The sequence below is a fragment of the Thunnus albacares genome, chromosome 18 (assembly GCF_914725855.1).
Source record: "Thunnus albacares chromosome 18, fThuAlb1.1, whole genome shotgun sequence".
Lineage (NCBI taxonomy): Eukaryota > Metazoa > Chordata > Actinopteri > Scombriformes > Scombridae > Thunnus > Thunnus albacares.
In genome coordinates this window covers 26,735,405-26,762,214 of record NC_058123.1, presented here as the reverse complement: position 1 = coordinate 26,762,214, position 26,810 = coordinate 26,735,405, and the positions used below count along the sequence as shown (strand labels likewise).

Genomic DNA, 26,810 nt, shown 5'->3' with positions numbered 1-26,810 from the left:
AATAAACCTTTCTCATGTAGCTCTGTTAGGTGCTTTTTATGTCAGCATTGATGTCTACAATGGTCCACAGAGAACTATCTCAACAACTTGAACAATCATGGCCCTTTGGCATTACCATTTATTTGACAACATTTAGCCATTTAGGGACATTTAGTCGTGAGTCACACAGGAAATATCCCGAATCCTCAAAGTTTCCTGTGAGGTGCCAGAGAGCCTGAGACGGTGGCTGGGCGCTGTCTGATGTGGATGATAGCAAAGATAACACACACACACACACACGTATACATGCGACACACACACACACACATACACACACACACACACACAAGTTCTTAAAGGAATGCAGTAAAGGATGAATTTGTCTTTTATCTCCTTCAGTGATCAGGGCAGCCTGTGTCACATAAACATCATTACAGTTGAGTCAGACAGACAGACACTCTGTCCTCTCGTACTTCAACGATAGATTTCACTGCAGGGGGGTGACAGTCCTGCCTTTACAGTGATGAATTTTTAATTTAGTGGAAAAATCTACATAAAGCAACATACTGGCATTTTTACACATTTTTGCTCAATAACTGTATGTTTTGTTTGCATCTCTTCTCCAATTTTTTATTCCATTTTTTGATTGATGATTTTTATGAAAATCAGTTTGCAGAGACCTGAAGCTTGGTGCAGAGGGATTATCCAGTTTTGGGGGGATATCAGATGGATAACAGTAGAAAGATGACAGGAAATGAGGGAAAGGAGAGAGAAATTGAAAATCACATGCAACAAAGGTCCCCAGCTGGCACACAAACAAGTTTTCAAACCTGCATAAAATAGCCGTTCTCTTGTTTTTTTATGCACTTGATTGAAGTCATATGATGTGAGGCCTGTGATGCAGGAACTGAATTGTACAGCTCACTGTGAAGTTGTGTTTCTTTTAAATGTAAATTTTAATGCTGAGTTTGATCAGTAGCTCCCACACAGACATGTTAAGGTTTGTGGTGGAGAGCTGAAGCAGTTAACAGCTCAAACCCAGGTCACTGGAGACACAACAGACTACAGACCTGTTTGTGTTGTGTTTTCAATGTGTGATAAAGTCTGTGGTCAGACATGTGACGGTTGATACCACAGTCTGGATGTATTTTTTTTTTAAATGGGTCAGAGATAAAGAAACCGGGATACTGAGTATTAATAGATAGTCAAGTTAAGTTTTGTTTTTAATGGCCAAAATCCCAAATTTATCTCTTTACAAAGGGCTTAACAATCTGTATAAAATACAGAACAGAACCCACTATCCTTAAACCCTTGATTCAGATAAGGATAAGGTTACTGTACACACCCTGTGATTTTTAGGAACAGAATCATTTTACTGCAATTTTGCTTTTGTGAGGTTTATCAAGATCCAAACTGTCTTTTGGAAACATCTTTGTGAGCTCTGAATGAAGCAAAAGTCTCCTTGTAGCTACTATTGCACAGATCTTAACTGTAAAAACTGAAATAGACTGCTGGGTCATCTCACTGACTGTTATACAAGATTAACAGGTGGTTAGTGTAGCAGTTAAGCAACGAACTGATATGTTATCAGTCTGAAATCTGTAATTTCAAATCCTAGTGTTTACATTACCCACAATGCTGCGTGGAGACAGTTTGGCAGCTAATATAGCCTAGAGCCACTAAATAATTGATCAGATTTCACATTATTTCAAGTAACTGTCTTAGGACATTATTAAGAAATTATTGCACCCATAAAATAAAGCGTTACCATGACACCCCTACTATTGTACCTTTAAAGGGACAACCCACATATTGCACACACAAAATTCAGTTTACTCATCATGAGAAGTACAATTCAGCCTGTGAAGAGAGTTGTGTAATGTTTTCTTTATCACTGATGGAGCTTTTAAAAAGTCTGAGGAAATAACCCTGATGATGTCACAGCGATGTAATCGGCGTTATCTCAGTTTCTGCTCAAGACTTTTTAACAGAAAGTCTGTGGTAAGAATCGAGGGTGTGAAGTTGAAAGATACTTTGCCTGTGTGTGTTTCAGGACTTCCCCCCAGGTGACGTCAGGATGTTTGGTGTCTTCGTCTCTGAACCTGGACGCCATTCTGTGGCTGAGGACAGGTAGGTCACACCTCCACTCTGACCATGAGAACATGTGACGCAAATCCGTCTGTCACCTTAATCTTAATCTGTCTGCTCATCAGTCTCATGTATCATGTCTCTCAAACTTTATTAGCATGAATGTAACAAGACACTCTGTCCAAACCCATTAATTAAAAATCAAATAGAAGATAGATTTAAAAACAAAAAGCTAAATAAAGTTATCAAATTATTCACCAACATTAAAAATCTTTAGACCTATGAGTGTTTGGTCTAGCGGAGGTTCAGCTGCATATAATTTTTTCTCACAGATGTTTTCTGTCTGACGATTGTTTCGTGTCGTTATGTTTACAAAATGAAACACGACTCATTATTTTAACCAGTTTGAGCAAAATGTCAGACTGCAGAACTGAAGGATGATGGGAATTCAGATCATTACTGTGCCAACATTTTAGCTCTCTTCCATAATAGGCTGTTAAAAGTCAGCCAGTCTGTATGTGCGTGTATGTGTGCGTGTGTGTGTGTGTGTGTGTGCTCCAGGCTTTTTCTTCTTATTAAAACCAACTCTGGCCTTATGAGTCCATGTGCCCTGCTGCTGGCACTACAGAGAAACAGAAAAGTAGAGGGAGAGCTTGAGAGAAGAAAGAGAAGGAAGATAGGAAGCAGAGGATGAAAGGATGGAGAAAGGAGGTGAGACATATGAGAAGTGAAGAGGAAGGATTAAGTTGGGGGGGGAGTAGTAAGTAGGGAGGGGTAAGAAGGAGGAAGAAGAAGGGAAGAGGTAAAAAGATGAGATACGAGGGAAAGCGAGGGGGAGTGAAATGAGAAAGGGAAGAGAGAACAGAGAGGAAGGACAGAAGGCATCAAAGTAGAGGGCAAGGGGAGGAATGAGATGAAAGGAAGCCTCCTTGAAAGGATAGGATGTAAAGAGGGAACAGAGGGAGAGAAAGGAGAGATAAAAAAGATGGACAATGGAGGAGAGGTAAAGGACAGATGAGATGTAAGGATGGCGGTGAAGGAGTGATGAGGGAGGAGAAGAAGATGGAGAGGAAATGGAATGAGAGAGGGAGGAGGGACAGAGTGGAAAGAAAGAGGAGTGGTAGAGGGAAAATAGGTGATGAGAGGAGACAGGAGAGGAGGGAGGTGAGATGAGGTGAAAGGAGAGAAAGGATAAAGGATGGAGTTGACAGAAAGGAGGAGATTGAAGGAGACAAGGAAGTAAAATCATCCTGATTTTCTCTCTTATTTCAGTCATTCGGTGTAAAATCTCATTGTTGAGCTTTTATTGATTCACTTCAGTTTTAGTTTTCACAGATTTACTTCTTTATTTTTGTTTTTCAAAAGGTCTTAAATTAAATTCCAGGCAGCTTTAGAGCAGGGTTTTCTGAAAGCTCCTGGAGAGGAAGGAGGTAGGGAGTATCCTGTGGTATGAAAGGAGGAGAAGAGGGAAGAGGAGACCTGGCAGTTAAAGATAGATGAGAGGTTCAGAGGTTCAGATGGAAGGAAAGAAAGAAGGAGGGAAGGGGTTAAGAGGAGTAAAAGAGTTCAGAAAAGGTTAAAGAGAGGAGTAAAGAAAGAGAAAATTACAAGAGAAGAGGAGTGAAGGAGAGGAGGGAAGAAGGAGTTAAAGGAGGGAGGTACTGAGGAATTTAAGTAAGCAGAAAAAAACTTCCTGGCACAGATACAGAACAATAAACAAAATACCAACTTTAGTCCACAGGGACTTATTAAGTTAAAACTCTTAAATATGTTTGCTCTCAAAATGTGAAGGTCAGAGGTCACTTCAGGAATTCTGTGTGTGTATGTGTGTGTGTGTATGTGTGTGTGTGTGTGTGTTTACCCAGATCTGTCTGGTGTCTGAATATAACCAGGAACATGAAGGCACCGCTGCTTGTTACTGAGCACTGACCTTTAAACATCAGCTGATAGGATCAGAAATTTTGATGATTGTTGAGGGGGAAACCGGACAGTAGAAATAAGTAAATGACAACTCTAATATAGAACACATCAGAAGGATTAAACAGTACTCAGTGTTTTTAACATGTTGACTACAAATTACATGTACATTATATCCCCCAGAGGGTCCAGCCACAATATGACAAACATACTGAGGATTATTTTTAGAGCCTTACCAGTTGTGGAGCTAAAATGTAAAGTTTGTCTTGAGGATGGCTCTGGGAAAAAAAAGTCATTAAAATCTAAAGGTTTTGTCCTCTGGGAAGCAGGAACCAGGATATTTCCTGAACATATTAGATTATGAGATATCTTGCTGCAGGCTTAAGTGTTGTACAGACCCACACAGCTGTTCCACCAAGAGAATAAAATAATTTCTATGTCGTCATTGCCAAATAAGATTATATGCCTATCAAGTAAGTTGGGCCAGCCACTGTAGTTTGGCCTGAGCAGATACAATGTAGCCATAAGGTCGGGTCAACCCACTGAGTATCTGCTCTTTGCTTGATGAGGATAGGATTTAAGTATGTTTTAAAGGTGCATTAGGCTAGAGAAATATGTGAAGTTTTCTGATATAAGTAGTAACTCTCACTGAGCAGACCATGACATTCAGATGAAACTGCCTATCAAGCCAGTGAGGCCAGCTACAGCAGTTCAGCTTAAAGCTAGATCAGATATAAGACCACAGAGTATCTGATCTTTGCTTGGGTGAGAGTTGGATTGAAAGGAAGCTTAAAGGTGAGTTTATTCAAGGCAAGAAAATGGTGTTGCCCGTCATGAGGCCCAGTAGATTTATAACAACACAGCCTGATACCTACTGCAGGGCTGAATGATGGGTCAAAACATCATTTACCATGAAGACTGGACTTCCATAGGAATGTTTACCCAACTGTTGGCACATTTTACTGTGTACTGATAACAAGTATCTGTTAACATGTTCTTCCCTTTCTTTAATTCTTTATCTGTCTTTCTTTCAGACCTGCAGACCTCCAGGTATCAGGGGGCCTTGTCTCCCCTCAACCATCCCAGAACAGTCCGAACACCGTCCAGCCTGAAGGACCTTCTCAAAGTGAGCAAAATAGAACAAGATGTTCGCAACACCATGTAGTTATCAAACTTGTGGCCTCTTCTCAACTCCTTGAAATAAAGCATGTACAGACTGGTTAACACTTCAACCAAAGAATAATTTTCCCATTTCATTCCCATCGTTTTTGTATGATTCATCATCAGCTGAGGATGAGGGTGCAGCCAGTCAAGGGCAAAAATTAAATAAATAGATGAATGCCAAGTCACCAACGTAATTGCTTACAGGAATTTTCTGCTAAGAGAAAAGCCTAAAAAAGCTAAAAGCTGCTAGCAGTGTGGAGCATTGAGGTTAAAAGTAAAAGCCTTAGTTTTAAGTATGAATATCAACATGGTTTGAAAAAGCCAGCATTGTCTTCAAGAACATTTCAGATCTATACTGTATAGTAATTCTGTCTTGGTTACCATCAATTAAGTGACATGTCTGTGAGGTATTAGTCATGTTCAAAGTATCAGTTTCTGTGTTCTTTCTCAATCAGTCTTCTCCATTCCTCTCCTCCCAGCAGCTAGTGCATAAATGTCTGCATTAGGCCATTGATAAAAGTTCTGGAAAAAGTTTCCCTGGGTTGACGTCAAACTGTCATTATCTGGGATTGATCTCAGGTCACTTGGCCTAGTTTGCGATTTTGGACCCATTGAATCATTCTTTTATTCTTGAATAACGGGCACATGATAAATGCTTTCTCCTTGCACTATGACTCCTCCTTGAATTATCTCTCTGATCCTTGTGTTCTGATCCTAGACCCAGCCTCCTCCCACACTCCTGTCACTCGTAGGGAGCGTCAGAGGAACAGTGAGCGGCAGCGAGCCCACAGCACCTCCACTTTGGCAGCCTCTGTTGGTCTGCCCTGCCCTTTCTCCCCACCTGGGACTCAGGGCGGAAGTGGCGCCGAGTGGCACGCTAGCGGGAGGCTAAGCCAGGCCAACCTGGATGCCATCACTTTCCCAGGCCTCCCACAAACCAGCACAAATGGTGACGCTGATAGCAACAGTGAAAACCTGGTGACAGACAGACACACAAAACAATGTTTGAGTGACGCCAGCATATTAGAAGACACTGCAAAGGACATGTATAGAGGGAAAGCCCTCAGTTTTGAGATGAAAGAAACGCATTCTGCAGAAAACACCAAACTTTCATCAGTGACTCCAACACCACCCGTGCCCCATTTCCAGCTTTCAGAGTCATCCAACAGGAAGAATAGTGGGAGCGCCTTGTCGTCTGTATCCTCCCATGTGTCCGTCCACCAGCACCTGTCCTCGCTGCGAATCTCAGAGTCTAGCCTCTTTGGCTCCATGGACCAACAGGAACCACTTGAAACCACTAAAGGACTATCGCAGGAGGACTTTGACGAGGTCTTTCTCCAAAATCCTGCCCCTCCATCACCTCCTCTGCCAATCAAAGAGACAAACATCGTGGAGGACTTCCCTCCTCCTCCTTCTCCTCTCGAGTTGGACCAGAATGCCCAAGAGCAGACCATGGAAAGGTTTGTTTTCCAATATTTTTATATACAAACATTAATTAAAACATTATCATTATAGACCTTTTTGATTTTTCTACTGCCTCTTTTTCCATTTCTCTGTTCTCTACCTGTCTTAAGTCCTAGTACAGAGTTCTTAAACAGTTTCATCATTCCCACCACAAAGTTATCCCTCCACTCCCCTCTAATGTCCCCTTCCTCATCTGTCTTTCCCCCATATGTGCCCAGCCTCCTGCCTTCCCTGAAGCCACAGCCTTCCGCTACCATGTCCATCCCCACACCCTGTTTTTCTGGCTCGGACACCCAGGAGTCCGAGGACACCCTGGGGCTCGGGTACCAGCCCCTGCCCAAGAGGGAAAAGACATCTGAGGAGCTGCGAGTGGAGGCATTGGCCCGGCAGCTGGTGAGTACCTGGAGTTTGCAGTTACTCTAAATAAATGCAGCTGTACCTAGTTCCTAGTTCTGACTCTATCCTTGTCGTATCAACCTCCAACAATTCCTTTGCCATCTTTTCTACTGCACCTCTGAAGTTAGTTTAGTCATTGCACGTAGTTCCAACTATATCTACAAAGTTCTGACTCTACATTCGTCTACTTCTGACTTTCCCTTTATCATCTTATGTACCTCTAACACTACCTTCTTCTGACACCACCTTTCTCATCATATCTAGCCTACTTCTGAAGCTACTTTTGTCATTGTATCTACTTCTGATGCTACCTTTGTCATAGTATATAGTTCCAACTCTACCTGGTTGTTGTACCTACAAAGTTCTGACTCTACCTTTGTCGTTCCCTTGCTCCCTTTGTCGCCTCATCTTCCTCTGACTTTACTTTTGTTGGAACCTAGTTCTGACTCTATCTTTGTTCAGTTTCTGACGCTACCTTTATTTTCTTCTCTACGTCTGACTCTACTTTTTTGGAACCTCGTTCTGACTATCTTTGTTAACATAACTATTTCTCACAAATACCTTTGTAATGATACCTAATAACTTATCTTTGATGTTGTCATCATAATATTTCTTAGTCTACCTTAGTCAGTATACCTAGTTCCAACTATACCTTTGTGGTCATGCATTGTTGTGATTCCTCCTTTTTCATTGCATGCAGTTGTTGCAGGACCGCTCTCTGGCACCCCTCCTGGACACATGGGGGGGTAAATCCACTCTAGAGCTTGTGGAGGAGATCTTTCCAAACAGCAGATTGGGTGGTAAATTGCCATGGCAACGCAGGGGCAGCAGCCAGTTGGAAGAAAGGTAATTCTGACATCATGTGTTTTGCCTTTGAATATTCTGAAACAATTTCAGTAATATTTTAAATGTACTAACACATATAACACATATTATCAACAAAACACTAGAACAATAATCATGCACTAATCTAATAGACCACATTTAGCTAAAGAAATTGTTTTAATATTTTCTGTCTTAGTACAGTTTATATTACAGTTTTGGGTTTTAAAGGCACATAATCCTATACCATTAAATACTGACTATAAATACTGAAGACCATTAGACTTCCTTAGGCTTTTTAGGTCCATTTACTTGCTGTACTTTTTTCTGGTGGATAAATATAGATAGTGTTCCATCATGTCCACGTATTTCCAGCAGCTACAGTGAAATCGGACAGTAGAAAATATTCCAACAATTTAAAATACCAACAATACACAAATTTCTTTTTTGTGATTTTTTTTTTAGAATTTATTTCCCCCTGAACTTAAAAGATAAACAACCTTTTAAATAAAATTCTCCATGTGCTCCTTTTTTAACTATCATTACTGCATTCTACTCCATTCAACAAGTTAGGAAGAACAACAGGAAAATGCAGGAAATCGTGGGTTAGTGGGTTACAAACAATGGAATGTGCTGAAAATCACAGTCATGATGTAGTTTAGCACTGATGGAGAGTCAGAGTTACATTTCGTTTGAAGTGCTTTATGTAACACAAGAATAAAGACATTCTGTTGAGTGTGTTTATTTAGCCATGAGGCCAAAATTGCAGAAAGTAAGTTTTATGTAACAGAAGGATAAGACGACTGTTGGGGGGGGAAAGGACTTCCTGTAAACCAACATTTGTCATCCTTGTGTTTGCTGACAGCTTCCTTCTCTTATCTGCTGCTGACGCAAAAAAGAAACATCACAGTTTTAGAACCTCTGCTGTCTCTGAATGTTGTGGCTTTTAAAGTCAGTGACATCTTAAGCGTGTTTTGGTTTGTTGATGAACATAATGTTCAGGGAAGGAATTTGTCCTCCTCCTCAGAAGAGGAAAAACAACAATCCGCTAATGATTTGGAAGAATCATTTTAAGTCATGCATGGTCAGTCAAAAGTCATAGGAGGGTTGTGTTTTCACTTCAACCTTTAACCTCATTGAAACTTACTGTTCTTTGTAATGTTGTGTTCTTGTGCAAGTTTGATGTTGGATGCAAGTTGTTTTCTTTTGTTATTGTTGCTGTTTTTCAAAACGAGTGTATATTTTTTGGTTCAGAGGCTAAAAGCAGACATGGAGGTGATGAAGCTAAATATAATTAGTTTTGATTCTTTGTTGCCAACTCCTGGCAGCACGTTCTTCATGTTCAACCTTGGATGTAGCTAGCTAGCTGTGTAGGATAATTTCATCCCCACTCTTGATTCCACCAACAAAGCTCTGATTCTGCTTCTCCAACTGACGAAAGAGTCGTCAATGAGCACAACACCACACCTATTTGAGTCACTGCAGGTCTGGAACCAGGCTAGAGCAATGATGTAACATGAAGCTGAAAATATGATTTCTATTGTAGCCGGTACAGGAGAGACCAGACAAACCTGATCAATGTTTCTCAACAGCAGAGTGTGGTAACACTGTGAGTGAGTGTTTCATTAAACTCCACTAGACAGATGGATCATGTAAGAACTGTGGATTAATTAAAAAAAAAATAGCAAGATAGATTTCTGCTGTTAGACATGTCTGAAAACCTTAAGTGTCAGTTCAGAGGACAGATGTGACTCCTTCCTTGTTGTCTTAGTCGATGAATGTTTTGTCTGGATGCTGAGATCAAAACAGTCTGAACAGCTGAACAATACTGACACCTAGTGGCCACAGTTGGTATAACAGATGGGATTTCAATATATCAAATAATAACTCACAAAATAATGTTCACATTTTTTCAAATCTATATTAAAACAATACTCAAAGGCCCATATGTATGTTGAAAAAGTTATTGGTCATGTGGCTTGAAAAAATATGAACCTTTAGAGTCTTTACTTGACAAGAAGTAAACTCTGGAGGATAAATAGTATAGTCAAGATGTTTGCATAAAACATCTACATGACAGGATAAAACAGCTATAAATTAGTCAGCGTCAGTTAGCTGTAAGTCAGCATAGTGGTTATTTTATTACCTTTTTTGCTTCCTGTATTTTTCTTTTTTTATTAATTTGTTGATTTTGTTGTCTAATTTTCACTTGTTTCTTCTTCTGTCTTTTCCTTTCACTCTTCTGTATTTATTTTGTTTATTATATTTTGTTTATGTTGCTTGCTATCTCTTTATGTCTTTCTTTCCTTTTGCTCTCTTTACTGAGCTTTTCTGAAATGTCTCCACTTGGACATCAACAACAGCTGTGTAACATTCAAAAGAATAAAATACAAAAATGACAGATTTTTATTTATTTATTTATTTTTTAAAAAAAAGGCAAATAAATTGGAAATATAGGTTTTTAAATAGTGTTGTTTCCACCCCAGGATCCAAGATGGCATCTGTGATCCTGCTCAGAGCACAGCGACGGATCAAGGAACGGAGATCGATCTGGACGAGGACGAGAAGGACCTCGACAGCAAGAAGGTAGATTCTTTAAATTTAACTCTTTATTATCAATGTAAACTTTTAACATTGTGTTAAATATAGACATGAAAAAAATCCTTCATTTCTTCCCACCTTTACATGAAAATACAAAATACGCAGGAACAAAGATGGAGAGGAACAAATAAACATCACATACATCATGTAATCAGTCATACTAATAGTAATACTGAGTGGATTATCCTGATGAAAGTAGACTAAACTAAACTAATTATTACTCGCTGTTTCTCTAACCAGTGTAACCACAGAGTATTCTTGCATTTCTTGTCCTGTCCACCAGGTTGAGCTGTGTGAGGCCCTGAAGTGCAGTGTGGCAGCTCTGCGAAAGGAGAAGGAGGCGCTGAGTGAGGAGCAGAGGCAACACCAGGCGCTGGGGTCGAGCATCGACTCGCTGGTGCAGGAACACTGCAAGACCAATGAGAGGGAAAAGTTCAGCATGTTCATCGGTACGACATCTGTCTGTTACTGTATAGGAGCAATACAACAACAATTACATTATTAAGGTTCAATATCTAAATTTTCCATGAGGTTTTTCTAGAGTGTGTCACAGATGTTGACCCTGTTGTGTTTGCAGGAGATCTGGAGAAGATCGTGAACCTGCTGCTGTCTCTGTGCAGCCGACTGTCGAGGATCGACAGATCTCTGCTCGCTCTGGAGAGAGAAGAGCTGACACAAGAGGACATAGCAGAGGAGAAGGTGAGACAGCATCTACCTGTCTGTCCGTTTACCTGTTTGACACTTTTCCTGTGTTTGTTTACCTGTTTGTCAGTTTGGGTTAGTATAAATATTGACCACCAAGGTTTCACCATATACAGAGGTCTTAGTTAAGTCTGGTATATTAGTCCCGTGCGAATCACTGTCTCAGTACTTTAGTGTTGTTGTTTCTTGTTGTTTCTTCTTCTTGTGGTTGGAGGTTTCTGTGAAATTGTCAACAAAAGAAAATAGACAGAAGAGTATTTTGTATTAGTAGTATTGTCTTATATCTTCATTTCAACAGTACTGCTGTCATATGTGATAAATGAATCAGTGTTGAAGCTTTTTAGTAAACTCATTGATTAAATACTAACTCTAACTTTTCATTTACTGTATGTGCTGTCCTGACTGATGATGTCAGACGGTCACATCATATGCTGTTAAATGTATCTGAAAATGTTAGAAGACCTGTTAATGAAATAAAACACATCGTACAATATAGTATTCATAATGCTGTCAGTCATACTTGTGACTGATGACATAATACAAATCACTATATTTTTGTATAGAAATCGATACTTTATCATATTAATGAAGTTAAATATCAAAATATTTACAATATTCATTAGTTGTGGTTATTGCAGTCACACACAAAAACATTTTAAAAAAGAGTTTTAAAATGATTCTCATCCTGTCTCACCTGGGCCAAAAGTAATATGTGTTGAGGTACAGTTTTATGGTAGCGGGTTCATGATCAAAATGACTATAATAAGGATTTACTATAGTTACCCTGAATGATGGACTTTGACAGAGACAAGTCACCCATGTTTGTCTTATTTATTGTCTGACAAATAACACATCAGAGCTTTCAGAGCAAGACTGCTAACTAGTGACCCCCTTGCTACTCTTTCATCAGTACCACTAGTGGGGCATATCATGTAAAGTTATGACATACAAAGTCATTTGATCGTAGGCAATCTACTTAGCAACCTATTAGGTGGGGATAAAATGACGTCAGGAAGGTGTTAAGCAATGATAAACATTGTTTACTCCAACCAAGAAACATCTCTTCCATTACAGTCATACAAATCATGTAAATGCACAAAAATGGACAAAAAAACAAAGATGTTGCAGGACTGGAGTGCTCAGTGCTCTGCAGCTGTGTGGTGCAGTGCTGCCCCGGGTGGCCAGAAGATATATTACAGCAATACTACTTAATAGAACTAGTCTCCTTTAAATATCTTCTGTCCACCATTAGTGCAAATTGTATGCGTCACTGAGTGATTGTGTCTGAGTTAGGGTAGATAATAGCTCATTAGCATGTTAACAGCAACATAACATCATGCTTACAGCCAGAATGTTAACAAACTTATGTTAAGCATGTTAACATGTATATAGCAACTATGGTGACATGCTACTATTAAGTTTGTTGGTATAGTAACATGCTATGTTAGCATTAGGCTCAAACTACTGAGGAATTCAGTCATTAGATGTGCAGTCAAAGTGTCATTTTGACCCGTTAGTTTGACTTGTAGGATTATTACCAAATATTTGAACTGACACCCTAAAACTACACTAAATTCCCACTTTTAGTTTCCATTTGGATGTTGACGTAAACAGTCTACAAGTATTTGCCGAGTAATGAGCAAGATCATATTTTGTCTTCTCCTCAGGAGTCCCTCAATCACAAACGCTCTCAGCTTCTCCGTCAAACTGAAGACGCCCGGGAGCTGAAGGAGAACTTGGACCGGCGTCAGCGTGCGGTCCACGCCATCCTGTCTGGCTACCTCACCAAACCACAGCTCCAGGACTACCGCCGCTTTGTCAGCACCAAACCCTCCCTTTTAATTCACCAGCGGAACCTTGATGACCTCATACGGCAGGGGGAGGAGCAGCTGATGCAGCTGGCTGAAAGCCTGCCACCAGAGCTGGCGGCGGCTCACGATTGGTCTTCATTCTCATCATTGAGCCCCTCCAGCTGCTCTTCTCCGTTTCCGCCGCTGCTTCTTCCCTCTCTGATTCCAGCCCCCACCCACTCAGTCAGGTCCACCACTGTGACATCACTGTGATGTCACAGACAAGCTGCTGTTACAGGTGGCAGTACAGGACAGGAAATAAAGACGAGCCGATTGGCTCCCTAAAAACTCACTTGGAGCGTGAGTGATGCTCTGAACTGAAGGAGCTTAACATGAAGGAAGAGTGGGCCTGAAGCAGGCTGCGTTCACACTGAAACTACTATGCAGACTTCACACATGAAGAAGAAAAAGCCTTTATTGTGCCTCATTCTATTCACACCTGACTGTACGTTTCACCTGAGGAATAATCAAAACCTCAGCTCACCTCAGCATTAACAACCAGCACTGTGTGTGGAGTCAAAGCGACTGTGGCCAACGTTTCTAATTATCCTTTGTTCTGAAAAGTGATTTTTAAGGTCCTACAGGTGTTTTCAGGTTGGAAGTTCCCAAGAAAGTTCATTGTCAAATAGCTGAAAGGACAATTCCAGGATTACGGATCATTTCCTGTATTTTCTTAATGTTTTCCAGCTCTTATCATGTTAAGAAATACTTGATATTTTCAGTGTCCTCTCAGTAAAGACAAGATCTGTAAAGTTGGAAATGTTAATCTCAACTTTAATTTCTGTTCAATTTGCTAGATAGATTCTAAACACTGTAGAGCTGAATAAAATTGGCTTTACTCCCGGTGCAGGCAGGTTAGAAAGGACCAAGAATTTATAGTAAAAGGATAAAAAAATGTTTTTTAAAAATCTCCGATCACACTGGAATTGTCCTTTTACAAAGCAGACGGTGCTTTCAGGAACCTCAAACATTCACATGTTCCTCCAAGAAGTTTTATTTCTAATGAAAAGACAAAGTGAGCAGGTGTGTTGTCTCCCAAAGACAATTAATATACCAGTATTTAAAATATTTTCATCAATTATTTTCACAAGACATGCTCAGCTTTCACACATGTACAGTTCACTTACTAAAATAAATGACCACCAAAATTGGAGGGACAATGTTTTTATTTCACTACAGCGAAAAGAATCAAAAGTCAGAATCATCTGAAGCTGAGTGCACAGAACCTGAAGGGTTGAGAAAATGTTATCATCACTGTCGTATCATACTGTAACACTACTACTGCTGTCTGTATGTCTGGAGCTTGTAGCACTTTTAGCAATTTGACTACTGTTTGCAGCAGAATTTACACTGAATGATAAAACAAAGTTCTGCTTCTGCCTCTTTAACAGTTTCCTGTGATGAAATGTTTGATGTCAGAAGGTCAGATTCCAAAGATTCTTACGGGATGAAGTGTTTTCATCAACTTGGTTTCATTTTGGATTTGAGGTTTTTTGTTCCTGTTGTTTAAAGGTTTAAGATGAGATTTTTGCAAGAGCCACAACTGCAAATAAATATCACAATTAATATGTCAGTAATTTTTTAATTAACAGATTAGTTATTAAGTTAAGAGAATAACAAAAAAATGTCACGATTTACCAAACCCAAAGATATTTAATTTATAAAGATATGAAACAGCAAAGACGTCAATCTTCACATTTGAGAAACTTTTTAAAATTCATATTTAATTTAATTTAAACAATTTTCCAAGCCTAGAAAATTCTGATCAATGTCCTGTTGATCATGTACTTAATTCAACCGACAAGCTGTTTTATTGCGGTTAAATGTCTCACTTAGTTTGGGTGCAGATTAAGTTTTATAAGTCTTGAAAAACGTCCAAGCTGCCTCACACATTCATTTTTGATCCAAACTGGACTGTGATGGTTGTAAACAGCTGCTCAAAACATCATTCTGACTGATTAGTCATAAAACAATCAGAGCCACATGGAAACTTTATTTGAAACCTACGACAGACGAAGGATAAAAGACACATTTTAGTTTTTATTTAAATGATCCTCCTTGTGTATTCTTGTGAAACAAAACTTTTCATTTTATAGACACAGAAAGTCTCCGTTAAGTCCAGTTCTGATCAAACTGTCAGAGAAATGAAGCCTGCATGTTTGTTACATTGAGAGAAATCAAACACTGCTTTTATAAAAACTCACCTGCCTATTGTATCTGTTTTAGACAAATACTAAGCACCTAGAATTCTTGATTTAATCTCTGCCTGAAGCTTTTGTTCAGTAAAAGAACCAACACTCTGTCAGCTCTGCCTGTCATTGTTTCAGTTACTGATATCAGTTGAAGACCCACATGTGCTTATGTGATTATTCCTCTGATGTTTGATTTACTCCTGATCAAAAGTTATGATTCCTGTGGAAACATGATGTTTAAAACCAACACAAGATGAAGGCTAAAACACATTTTAAAGGGGTACTCCAGTGATTTAGTATTGCAGTTTCATACAGTTGGAGGGCTTGAGAGAAACAGATTTAAAAAAGAAAGGTCAAAATCAGTGCAGCAGAGGCAGAGATATCCTGACTTTTAGTCTCTAGAATGAGTCAAACTCCCAAAACTCTGGATCCTACACTTCCCATAATGCAACTTGATAACATATTTCATTAGAGCCTTTTCGCCTTTAGCCCACGTCTTTTAAACCCCACACCTCTAGTTTGTAACAAAGACATTTGGTTAAAAATGTAAAGTCTCAATCATAGATAACCTTGATGACATCACTATGACATCATCAGGGTTATTTTCTCAGGCTTACCTCCAGAGTCACAGCACACGTTATACAGCTGTCTTCAGAGGCTGAGTAGGAGTCCTCAATAAGAGTAAACTAAAAGTTGTGTAAAATCAGTGGAGTGCCCCTTTCCCATATTCCCTTATTTCAATTGTTCTCCTCATGAATTATTAATTACTGTCATATAAAGTTAACATTAACAAAAATATTTGCTAGTGCAACCACAAGTATTTATCTCCAGATCATAAATGTTGCCAAGTAATACTCAAAGATGAGGTGGAGGGAAAGGTAAAACTCTCAACAGTCAAGAAAATACAAACATTTAAAATGTTCCTCCTTGTATCATTTCTCACGATCACAACATAAGTATTATGTTACATCCTGTTTTTTTTCTTTTCTTTTCTTGGCATTTTTACATTAATTTGATAGAAATGAAGAAATACACTTTATAATTTACATTTTTATAACTTATTTGGTGGTTTTGTTTGTTTGGGAGTTTTTTGTCCTTTTATTCTCCCATCAAATGTCAGGTGGCTTTCAAACAGTTAAAAGTTATAATCAACCCAGAAGAAAACATTTCATTTTCTATCTGAGTATACTGTTGTCCTCTCTGGACTCCCGTATTTGTCCACAGAACACAATAAACACTTTTGATCAATTCTTCCATCTGCCAGTGAAAGATCAACTTTACATTTGACTCACTTGTTTTTATAAATGTCAAATGTCATTTTACAAATTTTTATCAGTGTCACCAATTTTCTTCCCTCTTAATTTATCTGGGGAGTCTAAATAGTATAAAGAGCATCACAAGCATCATCAACAGAATTAGTATTTATTGTTGAGGCAGCAGTGTGTGGAATCTAAAATACAGAGGAGGTTTTCAAAAAGTTGAAGTACTGATCAGTGGAGGTTTTGTTCCTAGTTTTCACTCTGAACTGTTTATTGATGGACAATGTTTTATTCTGCACCTACGAGTTTTACTTTTCTGTTTTAGTTTTGAGAGCACCTTTCAGCTATTCTCAATCTGTCGTATTCTCCAAACATTACAGCAGTTTGTGTGTTTTGTTCTCGTTAGGCACAGCAGAATATCTCAGATGTATTTTGACGGTTGACTTTGTGAAAGGATGATTGGAAAACAGCTCCTGTTTTTTACTAAATAAATGTATTTTGTAAATGCTGTCAGACTTCAAGTTGTCTGTTAGTTCAAGCTGTTCAACACACACACACACACACCCACACCCACACCCACACCCACACCCACACACACACAAATGAAAATTTGTCTTCCATTATGACACATAACATGGGAGATAATGAGCAATTGTTGGGCAGTTATTGCACAGATACGGTGTAGTCTGATCCCGCTTTTAAACTAAAGAACATTTGAAAAAACAAGAGTTAAAGAGGCTTTTTCATCTTATTTTTTATTATTTTCAATTGCTCAAATAAGTTTGCAAAAAATATATTACAAATGTAGCTGCAAGGACAAAACAGACACAAGCAGAAAAAATAAAACAGATATTTGTTATATAAAAAAAAGATCAAATGTGAGTAAAAATGAGTGAGAATGGGTGCAATCACAACAGCTTACATTATGTTTAAACATAAACATATTTCATTGGCCTGTGAAATGATTTATTGGTGTATTCCATTTTTTTTTCTGTAATTTCACTCCATATGTAATTGTTTTCATTTCATAACTTCGTTGTCCCTGCTGTAGCCAAAAGAATATCAGCAAGTATTTATTGAGTGTCTACAATCTTCAGGGATCACTCTCAATATTGCAGTTTTGGGATTCGTTTGCAAGGAAACCTATAAAACATTAAAACATAGTTAAACACCAAAAGAGCACAATATAGCCTACATAATTAGCATGTATGTAAAAGCTTCCTGTTGTTTCACAGTGAGTGTGTGGAATTCAATCTGAAAATTAGTTTTTAAGGGAACTAGGGACTATTTTCTGAATATGCTGATTTACCACTGACTTGTGATGCTCATTACATTTTCAACTGTCCAACTTTAAATTCCTGATGAGAAAAAAGCCCAAACTGTTACCATGTGTTAGCTGTTACATTCCATCTATGGTTGATTCATATACTTGTAAAATATTATACAAGTCAACAAGTTTCGATCAAACTGCAGCAATTATTTACTAGTATTCACATCATGAGTCAGGCGGCTCACCTGCCGGAAGGAATGCAGCAGGTGAGGGTTAAATACCTGAGGAGGGCGGAGCTTCACTCCAGTCTGTCAGAAACTCCTCGACCTTTGAGACCTGCAAAGCGGGAGAGAAAGACATTAACCAGGTAAAATAGAGACCAGAATGGCTACAGATTTCACTCAGGACGCGGTGTTACATTTCCTCCAGAGCAGCGGAGGCTCGGTGAAGAACTCGGATCTGCTTCTGCACTTCAGGTACTTCCTCCGGGACCATGCGGACCGGAGCCGGAACCGTGATCTCTTCAAAAAGTTTGTCAACTCCGTGGCTACCGTCAAACAGGAGCAAGGCGTATCTTACGTCATTCTCAAGAAGAAATTCAAAGGACATGTACCCGGAGGAGGTGGAGTGGGTTCCTCCGGACCGCGACGGCTCCCCGCCGGGAGGAGCACCGAGTCCTCCCCAGAGAGCGGCTACCCGAACAAGGCTGGGAGCAGAGAGCAGCCCCGGCTGAAACAACAGCTCAGGGAGGAGACAACACCCGCCCCGCTGGGAGACACCGCTAAGAAAACAATCCTACCTGCGGCTGGGATCATGCTCAACAACAACAACAATTTGGAAACAAATTTGAACCTGAAACAGCAGCAACAGGTGATCAGCACACCTAAGTCTGCTAGACCAGCAGCTGCTCAGGTGGTGAGTCACTCTCAGATCCCAGAGAAGACAGAGACAAAGACCCCCAGTCTGCCAGAACCTCCAACCCGGGACCACCGCCCTAAGGCGGGACAGAACAGGGTGGGGTTTGCCCTGCCTCCTGGGATCACACCTGCAGTCAGACATCATGGAGCAACCAGCAAGCAGGTCCCAGTCCCAGAGACCCCCAGAGGAAGGGAGGCCATTCAACAGCCTGAGGGAGCTCTTCATCAGGACCCTGCTCTTCATCATATCAGTCTTCAGTCTCAGGTCACCCCACGCCGCGCCAGATGCAGGAAGAGCTACAAAAGTGCAGTCTCTCATGATGAATATGAGGAGGAAGAGGAGGAGGAGGTCCCAATGAGGCGGGGCTCAGCAGGAGCATTGTGGCCCCTGAGCACTCCACTTGGGCACTCAGAGAGGGTCCTCTCTGCCTCCTCACCATGCATCATAGACCCGCCTGCGCCTCCCTGTGTTGTCTCCTCCTCCTCTTCATCAGAAAGGAAACCCCCGAAAATTTACATCCAGGATGTGGAAGGGGAAACGTTGCCCCCTCGTGGCCCAGGGTGGAGCTTAGAGTCAGGGGCGGAGCTAAGAGGACAGTGGGCAGGGCCAGGGCGGGAACCTGCGTCTGTCCCGGGGGACACAATGTCCACCCGACGCAGCCTGCCTTTAGAGGCAGAGCGCCACACGCCGTCTCTAGACCGAGCTGAGGAGGCGGCGCTGCACGGCAGTATGCGCCCGGATCACCGATACACGCAGCCTGCAGGTGTGCAGCTGGAGGCCAGGCAGGGATTGAGTCAAAGTCAAACAGCTCGCCTGTCATCTAGTCAGGGCAGCATCTTGTCCCCCCCATCTGACGCCAGCTTCAGCAGTGACTGGCCGTCCTCTGACTCCCCCAGAGGTTCAGAGTGGAACAGCAGCTACGAGGATCTGCAGGCCAGAGCAGGTACAGCAGCAATTTGTAAGAAAAGATTAAAGGATAAGTCTGGTGATCAAGTCTGTTTTTTTCTTACTGTCAACAAATCTCATGAAAAGACCAAAACGAATTGATTGAATTACCAACAAATATTGTCAGTGAATCCAAAGCCTGATATCGTCTTTCTCTGTGCCATAGAGCTCGCTTGTTGTCGAAAAACAATTAATAACACCTCAATGAGTCACACTGTTGCACTGGGTGACATGTTCCTTCATTACCATGGACACAAACACCGTAGTTTATTATGACTCAATCCCACACACACCGTCCTGCTGCCAGAAATACTCACTATAGCACAAAACGTGTATTAATCCGCAGCTAAAAGTAGTCCCCGATAAATGTGCTATTTCCTTGCAGACGCACAATAATGTCAAAACAAAATTTTGATTTAAATCAGGAACCATCTGATCAAAGAATAAGTGAATGAGATTATGAATCTGACCAGACATTCAGTGTCAACATTTCTTGACAAATTGCTACAAGGTAAGGAGTATCTGCATGAGCCCTCCCCTCACCTGTCAATCAAACACTGTGGGCGGGGCTAGGACATCTACTGCGTCTAATATGCATTTTGTGGCAAATCACTGTTGTTGTCGTTGTAGAGAGCGGAAAACAGACATTATGAGAAATTAAATAAAATGTAAATTGTGTTTTTAACTCTGCTGTGTCAACAGGTGAGACTGTGGGCGTGGTTAAAATTCAGGAAGTACTCCAGCGAGCCCAAGCACCTAAACCTGAGTCTGTGATGCATCATGCTGATAGTAAAACCACAACACCATGGCATCCCTCTACAGGCCATCTTCATAATGACCAGAAGCCTACAGTCTGTGTGTCGCCTCTGCGTCATTCCACCGACAATCTCCATGACAACCAGCAGTCTACACCCTACGGACTGCCATGGGACGGCTCCACAGGTTAGTGCTAAAGTTTCTGTCGACCAAGAGTTCAACCAAGAACATTGACAATCTTTCTTTATGCTGAGGCGGCTGTACACCATAAAAGTTGTCTGAAAGTGTCCGACGTTTACTCCACCCCACAGGTGATCTCCACCACGACGCCGAGGGGGCAGAGTCAAGCGAGGGCTCTACCTGTTCCCCGCCAGTGCGACTGCGCCCGGCGGTAGCCAAGCGGCTCAGTAGCAAGCTGAGGAGCCGGATGTGTCGCAGCCTGGGCGCCAACCTCGACCACCTGCTCGAGGAGGAGGAGAGGAGAGGAGGAGGAAGAGGAGGAAGTGAAGCAGCTCGGCTGAACCGCCTCCACCTGATCTCGTCCTCACTCAGCCTTCACTGCAACCTGTCGTCCTCCTCGCTGTCGTCCTGTTCCACTCCGCCTCGCTGCCACAGCCTCGCCGACCTGGCCGAGGATGGGGAGAGGAAGGGAGGGAGGAGGAGCCTCCCAGCCGGCACCTCCTCCTCCGGTGCTCCACATGTTAGGCAGGTGAGACTTACAGACTGCACAGTTTGTTTCTTTTTAAATGTCTCATTCAAACCTACTGTACACTCTCTAATGTAATTTGGCTGATAAACTAACACTTTCCACTTGCAAATGATTTATGAGGAAATCTTTATGTGTGGAAACCACAGATGTAACAAATTTTGATTCAACATTTAAATTGGGATTATTTAAAATTGATTAATATGGAATTGGTTCTGTCATTTAAATGTTTGTACAGATAACTATTTACCTGCATGTACATGTTTCTTACCCTTTTGTGTCTGTATCACTACATCGGGCATTTGAATTATAGTGTATTCAGTGAGCCCTCGTGTCCTGTATGGAAGCATTGTTATGTTATTCGTAGTTTTTTAATTTTCTGAAACAAAATAATTTGCTGTTTTGTTGGTGAGTCAGAAACATGAACTCTTATTTTAAAGCATACAATACAATATGATACAATAACCCTTAATTGATTCCCAGGAGAGAATTTAAATAAACTGATGTTTGTTCCTGTCGTCAGTCGCTGGTTCCTCTGGAGCCCAAGGAGCATGTCTGGCTGGTGAAGGGGGCAGAAGGCGTTTGGCCCGACATCTACTCCCTGTTCAGAGAGGACTCATCCCTGCTCAACAGAAGAGATTTCATCTCTGGATTTACTGTGCTGCACTGGATTGCCAAACATGGTGACCACAGAGTCCTCAATACCTTATGGTATGTAGCTAGCAGTTAGATTCTTCAGCTTTACACTCTGTAAAACAGGAAGGTCTGGTCTACAGAGCATTCTGGTTTCACATCATTAAGACATAGTTTGAATAGTAGAGTTTTGTGGGCCTGTAGTGATATCTGAACTGCTTACATGTATCATCAATATGTCTGGAGGTTTCTGATGTCCAGAGTGAAATATACTGTTTATCACTGTTAGTCAGATTTTCATGAAATATGCTGTGTATATTTATGGTCCCTGTAGCATGATCTTCAGTGGCTTTTCTAACCTACTGACCTTTTCTCTAGTGCAGCTGTCAAGCCAAAATGTTATCTTGTGCTGAAAAAATATCAAAATCAAACAGGCAGATTGTGATGAAATTTTCTGATCACATTCCTGCTCCCCAAACTACCCTTTGGATTTTAATGCTACCCTCAGGGTAGACTTAACATTTTCAGTGGAGCAAAGGCACATCTGTGCAACTTGAAAATATTTAAACTAAAGCGAAAAACTGCACTTCAGTGGGGGCTTTATGTATCTACTTCATAAACGTACAGATGATGAGATGAAAAAGGAGAGAGACTGAGGGACATGACAGAAAGAACTGGTGTTCCACACCTGGAGTTCCTGGTGTGTTCAGTCAGAGGCTGAGCTGAGCACAAACACACCATCACCCACAGTTGGTGTATATTTTACTTGCTACAGCTAACATCTGAATAGTCAGTACATTGCCCCAGTGGTCAATTCAGTGACATGGAGAAATTGCTTTGGTTTCTGTCTGAACACGCCTCAAGAATAGCTAAAATCATCAGTATGTTGTTTGTTCCATCCACTTTTGAATTGTAAATCCAAAGGGTTTATCCTCAGTATGATGGCCTGTCAGGCTAAGCTCTACATTGTCAGACTTTCAACAGTCTAACATTGAAGACCCACCAGAAGTGAACTAATCATGCAACACCACCTCAACCACATCTCACTCTATGCTGGGGGAGTGTCAACACTTGTAAGCTAGTGAGTAGCTTGCTTGTAGGCGAACACTGTATAAATAGGCAACTTACTATGTTCTCCAAACTAACATTGTGTCAAGCCCCACTTCTTTTGGTTTTAATCTTAAAGGAATAGTGTGACTTTTTCCAAAATAAACGTATTCACTTTCTGGCAAAAAGTTACATGAGAAGATCGATACCACCATAGCTGTTACAGCCAACAGCTTGTTAGCTTAGCTTAGCATAAAGACTGGAAACAGGGGGGAAACAGCAAGACTGGCTCTTCCCATAAATAACAAAATCAGCCCACCAGCACCTCTAAGCTCACTGATTAGCAGGTTATATCTTGTTTGTTTAATCTGTACAAAAACCAAAGTGCAAAAACAATTCACCATTTTATTGGGGGTTATGTACCAGACTGTTTCTTGGCTGGGAGCCTAGCAACTGCTGTGGGACATGTAGAAATGTTGACCTACAAGTGGTGCTAGAGGTCAAGTCGCTCAATTTATCCTCTGGGGACCACGAATGTGAGATATTTCACTCAGGGCCAAAGAGTTGGTCCAACATGCTAACATGATTAAAAAACAACTGCCACCACTTTAACTTACTTTAGATCACTTGCACTTAATTGTTTTCTCATTTTCATTGCTAAATAATTTCATTGTGTGGAAAATTGACCTGAAGGAATTTCAAAATTTCAGTTTCAAAATGCAATTTTTACTAAATAGCATTGTGTAACTAATTTATTTCTAAGGATATCAGATGTATTTATGTCATAAGATACTTTATGCAACCAGGCACTCATTTGCTTTTGTTGGTTTTGGTTTCAGGTATGGAGTTCAAAAGGCTGGTTTGACCTTCGACATAAATGCCAGGTCATCAGGTGGCTACACACCTCTCCACATCGCTGCTATCCACGGCAACAAGAACATCATGCGGTTGCTGGTTAAAAAGTTCAGTGCTGACGTGAAGCTGAGGGACACAGCGGGAAAAAGGCCGTGGCAGTACCTGAGCCGCACTGCACCGCCGGACATCTTCCAGCTGCTGGGAGCGCCAGCGCGGGCCAGTCTAGGAGAGGGGGCAGGAGCTGGGAACAGTAGCTTGGAACAGCAGCAGCATCGCCGTCGTCGGCGCCACCACCTCTCCTCTGCTTCCTCAGGACAGAGGCCACTGACCATTGCAGGCTTGACAAAGGTCAAAAGATCTTCGTCATTTGCTGCGTTCCTCAAACACAAAACGCTGCGTCATCTTCATGGACATCAGTCTGACTCCTCTGTTTAAAAATCTCAACTGACGGACAACATTACTGAGGTTTCTGTAGAGTTCTGCAACCTGATTGGACCAGCTAGTCAACTGAACAGCTGTTAGCCATCCAGCAGGTTTCACAAACACAAAAGAGGTTTAAACTTGAATTGGGTCAAACCACAGCACGACCATGATCAAAAAGTGGCCAATAATCTGCCTCTCGTGCTCCACTGTCAGATACTCTTCACAGATGGATTCCTGACAGTGACAGTCTTATGCCAAAGTCGTAAACGGCATGTCGCTGCTGTACTACAGATACCACGTCTCACTGGCTTTAAAAACAAGACTAAGAATCTACAGGTGGTCAAAACACACCAAAGAAAATGCAGTGTAACAGTTGTAGTTTTGTGATTAAAACTTTGATACATTCCAACATGCTAATCAGCAAGGGCTAATATTCAGCTACACCTAGTCCCACTAGCTTAGCTATGCATTAGCATATTGTCTACCTAAAAGGAGTCTCCCATAAGGGCCCAGTCAGACCAGCAATTATACCTGCAAAAATGAATTCATTTCCGTGGAATCGCTGCAATTCCATTGAAATTATTGCAGATACGAGTCAATCTGCATGACTTGTTCCCTATCATTAAAACTTGGGGAGTCTGGATACAAATTAGTGGTTAGCGTTAAAACGTCCAAGCTTGCTAGCATGTCACCAGTTAGTTCGGCAGCTACAGTAGCTCATAGCTAGCCCCCAGGGTAGCCGGCTATGTCACCAAGCTACCAGCACCACGTTTTTTAAATTTTGCTTTGCCACTTTCAGTTTGAATGCTACCAGTCTCAAACGGGACCTGCTAGCAAGGAATAGTTGACTGTTTAACTCACCAAACACCCAGGATTACATTTCAGGAGTTACAGTCATCAGTTTAAAAAGAACATGTTTCTGAAAGTTGATGTTGCCTTTTTGACAGTAGTTATATACACTGTCTTTCTTGGTACTTTCTCATTTACGGATAAACAGTCTTCAAACTGTCCAAAGCCACTCAAACTGTGTGTGTGGTTTCTCTGACTTAATATTTAAAAAGGTATTCATCCTTTTCAGCCAAAAACCTTGAGCACAGTCCAAATAACTGCGGGGAGCATTAGTTTCTGCGACTGAGAAAAGATTTCATCACAAAGTCTGCTGGATCTGAGACATGTGATGGCTTAAAGCGAGAGGTGAATTGCAAGCACTTGGCAGAGCGGAACGGTTTTCAAACTGATTGTCTGATGTCATTGTTACATAAAAAAACAGCAACAGGGGGAAGTTTACGAGCCCTGGGGACACGTGAGCTCCAGTTTCAGTCTGAAGCTGTGATTCACTCACAGGAGATACAATTAGAGTTCAAGCACAGTCAGCGACAGAGACGATACCACAGCGTCACTCACATCTGATCTCTGTTCATTTACTTTACATTCCATCACTTTTTAGACTGATTTCCTTTCTTCCATTTCTATGAAAATCAACTTGTAAACAATCTAAACCTGGGTAGGTAGTGGACAAAATAACATGAACACCTGGGCAGTAGTTTTTGTAAAATTTTCAGTTTTTGTTATTGGCACAGAGTCAAAGGTGTTTTTCAGTTGGTGAGGTGATTTAAAGGATATTTCTGGTTTATTACAACGTGGGTCATGTTTTCCGAGTTTTGTCGATCATTTCTATCAGTAAAAATGTTGCATTTACCAGCTGATATCTGGGAACACGGTGATCTCGCCAAAAAGAAATCTGACAGGTCAAGAAACATGATCAGACATGTTAGCAACAATGTAAACAGGTTAGCCAAACATATTTAAAGGTGAATCGGGGAATAGTCATCCTAGCTGCTTGTTGTAAACACCCATGACAGATTAAAGAACGACTTCCTTCTACAACTTTGATTTATTGTACTTTCCATAGTTGTGCGACAGTTTTCCTGTGTTCTCCAATGGTATTTACTGATATTTCAGGTGCTTTCACATTCAGTGAAAGCACCTACTTTCAGGTGCTTTCACTGAATGTGAAAGCACCTGAAAGTACCTCCAAATTAAGTGTTTTAGGTAATCTGGATAAACTGTTGGTGAAACTGTGTTGTGAGAATGAGATCTGAGTGTGTGATGGTGTTGTATTCAGTTGCACTTTTTTGTCAGGTGTTTGTGTACTACGTTCAAGTGCTCTGGTGATGATTTAACAGGTTTGCTTTTTAATTCGATTTTTCAACATAGCTTATTGATGCAACGCTTGCTACAAATTCTCAGATCCTATAACCTCTCACTAACACTTGAACACATTACATGACTATAACATAACTCTCACAAAAACCAGACCGGACAGGATGTTGACTGTGGTGGGTTATCTGTTGGAGATCAGTCTAAAAACTGATGGAGAATGTGGAAAATGATCAGCAGGGATGAGGAAGGATTCACAATTAACGGGGTAAAATGTATAAAAACACAAGTATTGTCCTTTAATATTCATTACCAGGATAAATCTGGTCTGTTTTAAATTGTAAATTATTCTAGTATGAAGTTGACTGTATTTTGTTTTTCTATATAGTATTTTTGACACCACTGGACAAAGTTTATTCACTGAATATTAAATATGTTTCACAGCTGGAGGTGTTGGCTTTATCAAAGCTGTGTTCAGGTTTCATAGATGTGAATTTTTATTAATTTATTAAAAGTCTGACACAGTAATCTCTCTAATTTGGTCACTTGGTAACAGTATGTTGGGTGAAGGTGGTATCTACTGTCTGTTCAGTGGGTAATATACTAAGTATATGGACAGTAAACTTATATTATCATCAGATGATCCTGTATTATCACATAAAC

The 26,810-nt window shown here is 40.8% G+C and overlaps 2 protein-coding genes and 1 long non-coding RNA gene across 6 annotated transcripts in view; 2 read left to right on the top strand and 1 right to left on the bottom strand.

Annotated features, from left to right (window-relative positions):
- The window catches only part of shroom3 (shroom family member 3), a 76,074-nt gene extending 59,132 nt beyond the window's left edge, over window positions 1-16,942 (top strand). For all 3 annotated transcript variants that reach the window (XM_044332828.1, XM_044332829.1, XM_044332830.1), the window contains 9 exons: window positions 2,033-2,109; window positions 5,019-5,110; window positions 5,867-6,608; window positions 6,831-7,005; window positions 7,709-7,854; window positions 10,317-10,416; window positions 10,715-10,880; window positions 11,009-11,130; window positions 12,801-16,942. In XM_044332828.1, coding sequence (XP_044188763.1) covers window positions 2,033-2,109; window positions 5,019-5,110; window positions 5,867-6,608; window positions 6,831-7,005; window positions 7,709-7,854; window positions 10,317-10,416; window positions 10,715-10,880; window positions 11,009-11,130; window positions 12,801-13,196 — 2,016 coding nt within the window. In that variant the 3' untranslated portion in view covers window positions 13,197-16,942. The remainder of the gene's footprint in view (window positions 1-2,032; window positions 2,110-5,018; window positions 5,111-5,866; window positions 6,609-6,830; window positions 7,006-7,708; window positions 7,855-10,316; window positions 10,417-10,714; window positions 10,881-11,008; window positions 11,131-12,800) is intronic.
- A 312-nt stretch (window positions 16,943-17,254) lies between these two features.
- On the bottom strand, window positions 17,255-18,404 carry LOC122968813. Its single transcript, XR_006398895.1, has 3 exons — window positions 18,318-18,404; window positions 17,986-18,040; window positions 17,255-17,577 (listed from the first exon to the last, which is right to left on the bottom strand). It is a non-coding gene; the product is annotated as an uncharacterized LOC122968813 (long non-coding RNA).
- Window positions 17,625-25,871, top strand: LOC122968812. Of its 2 annotated transcripts, XM_044334297.1 has the most exons (6): window positions 17,625-18,071; window positions 18,181-19,565; window positions 20,270-20,509; window positions 20,635-21,032; window positions 21,553-21,740; window positions 23,549-25,871. In XM_044334297.1, the coding sequence occupies exons 1-6, from the start codon at window positions 17,932-17,934 to the stop codon at window positions 23,997-23,999; spliced, it is 2,802 nt and encodes a 933-aa protein (XP_044190232.1). In that variant the 5' UTR covers window positions 17,625-17,931; the 3' UTR covers window positions 24,000-25,871. The 2 variants fall into 2 exon arrangements, with proteins under 2 accessions (XP_044190232.1, XP_044190234.1); XM_044334299.1 differs by having other exon boundaries at window positions 17,989-19,565.
- The last annotated feature ends 939 nt before the right edge of the window (window positions 25,872-26,810 follow it).

Coding starts and splice junctions, on each gene's coding strand:
- LOC122968812 (XM_044334297.1), top strand. CDS start 17,932: ATGAGTCAGGCGGCTCACCTGCCGGAAGGAATGCAGCAGGTGAGGGTT. Junction 20,510..20,634: donor GCCATGGGACGGCTCCACAG/GTTAGTGCTAAA, acceptor TCCACCCCACAG/GTGATCTCCACCACGACGCC. Junction 21,033..21,552: donor GTGCTCCACATGTTAGGCAG/GTGAGACTTACA, acceptor TCCTGTCGTCAG/TCGCTGGTTCCTCTGGAGCC.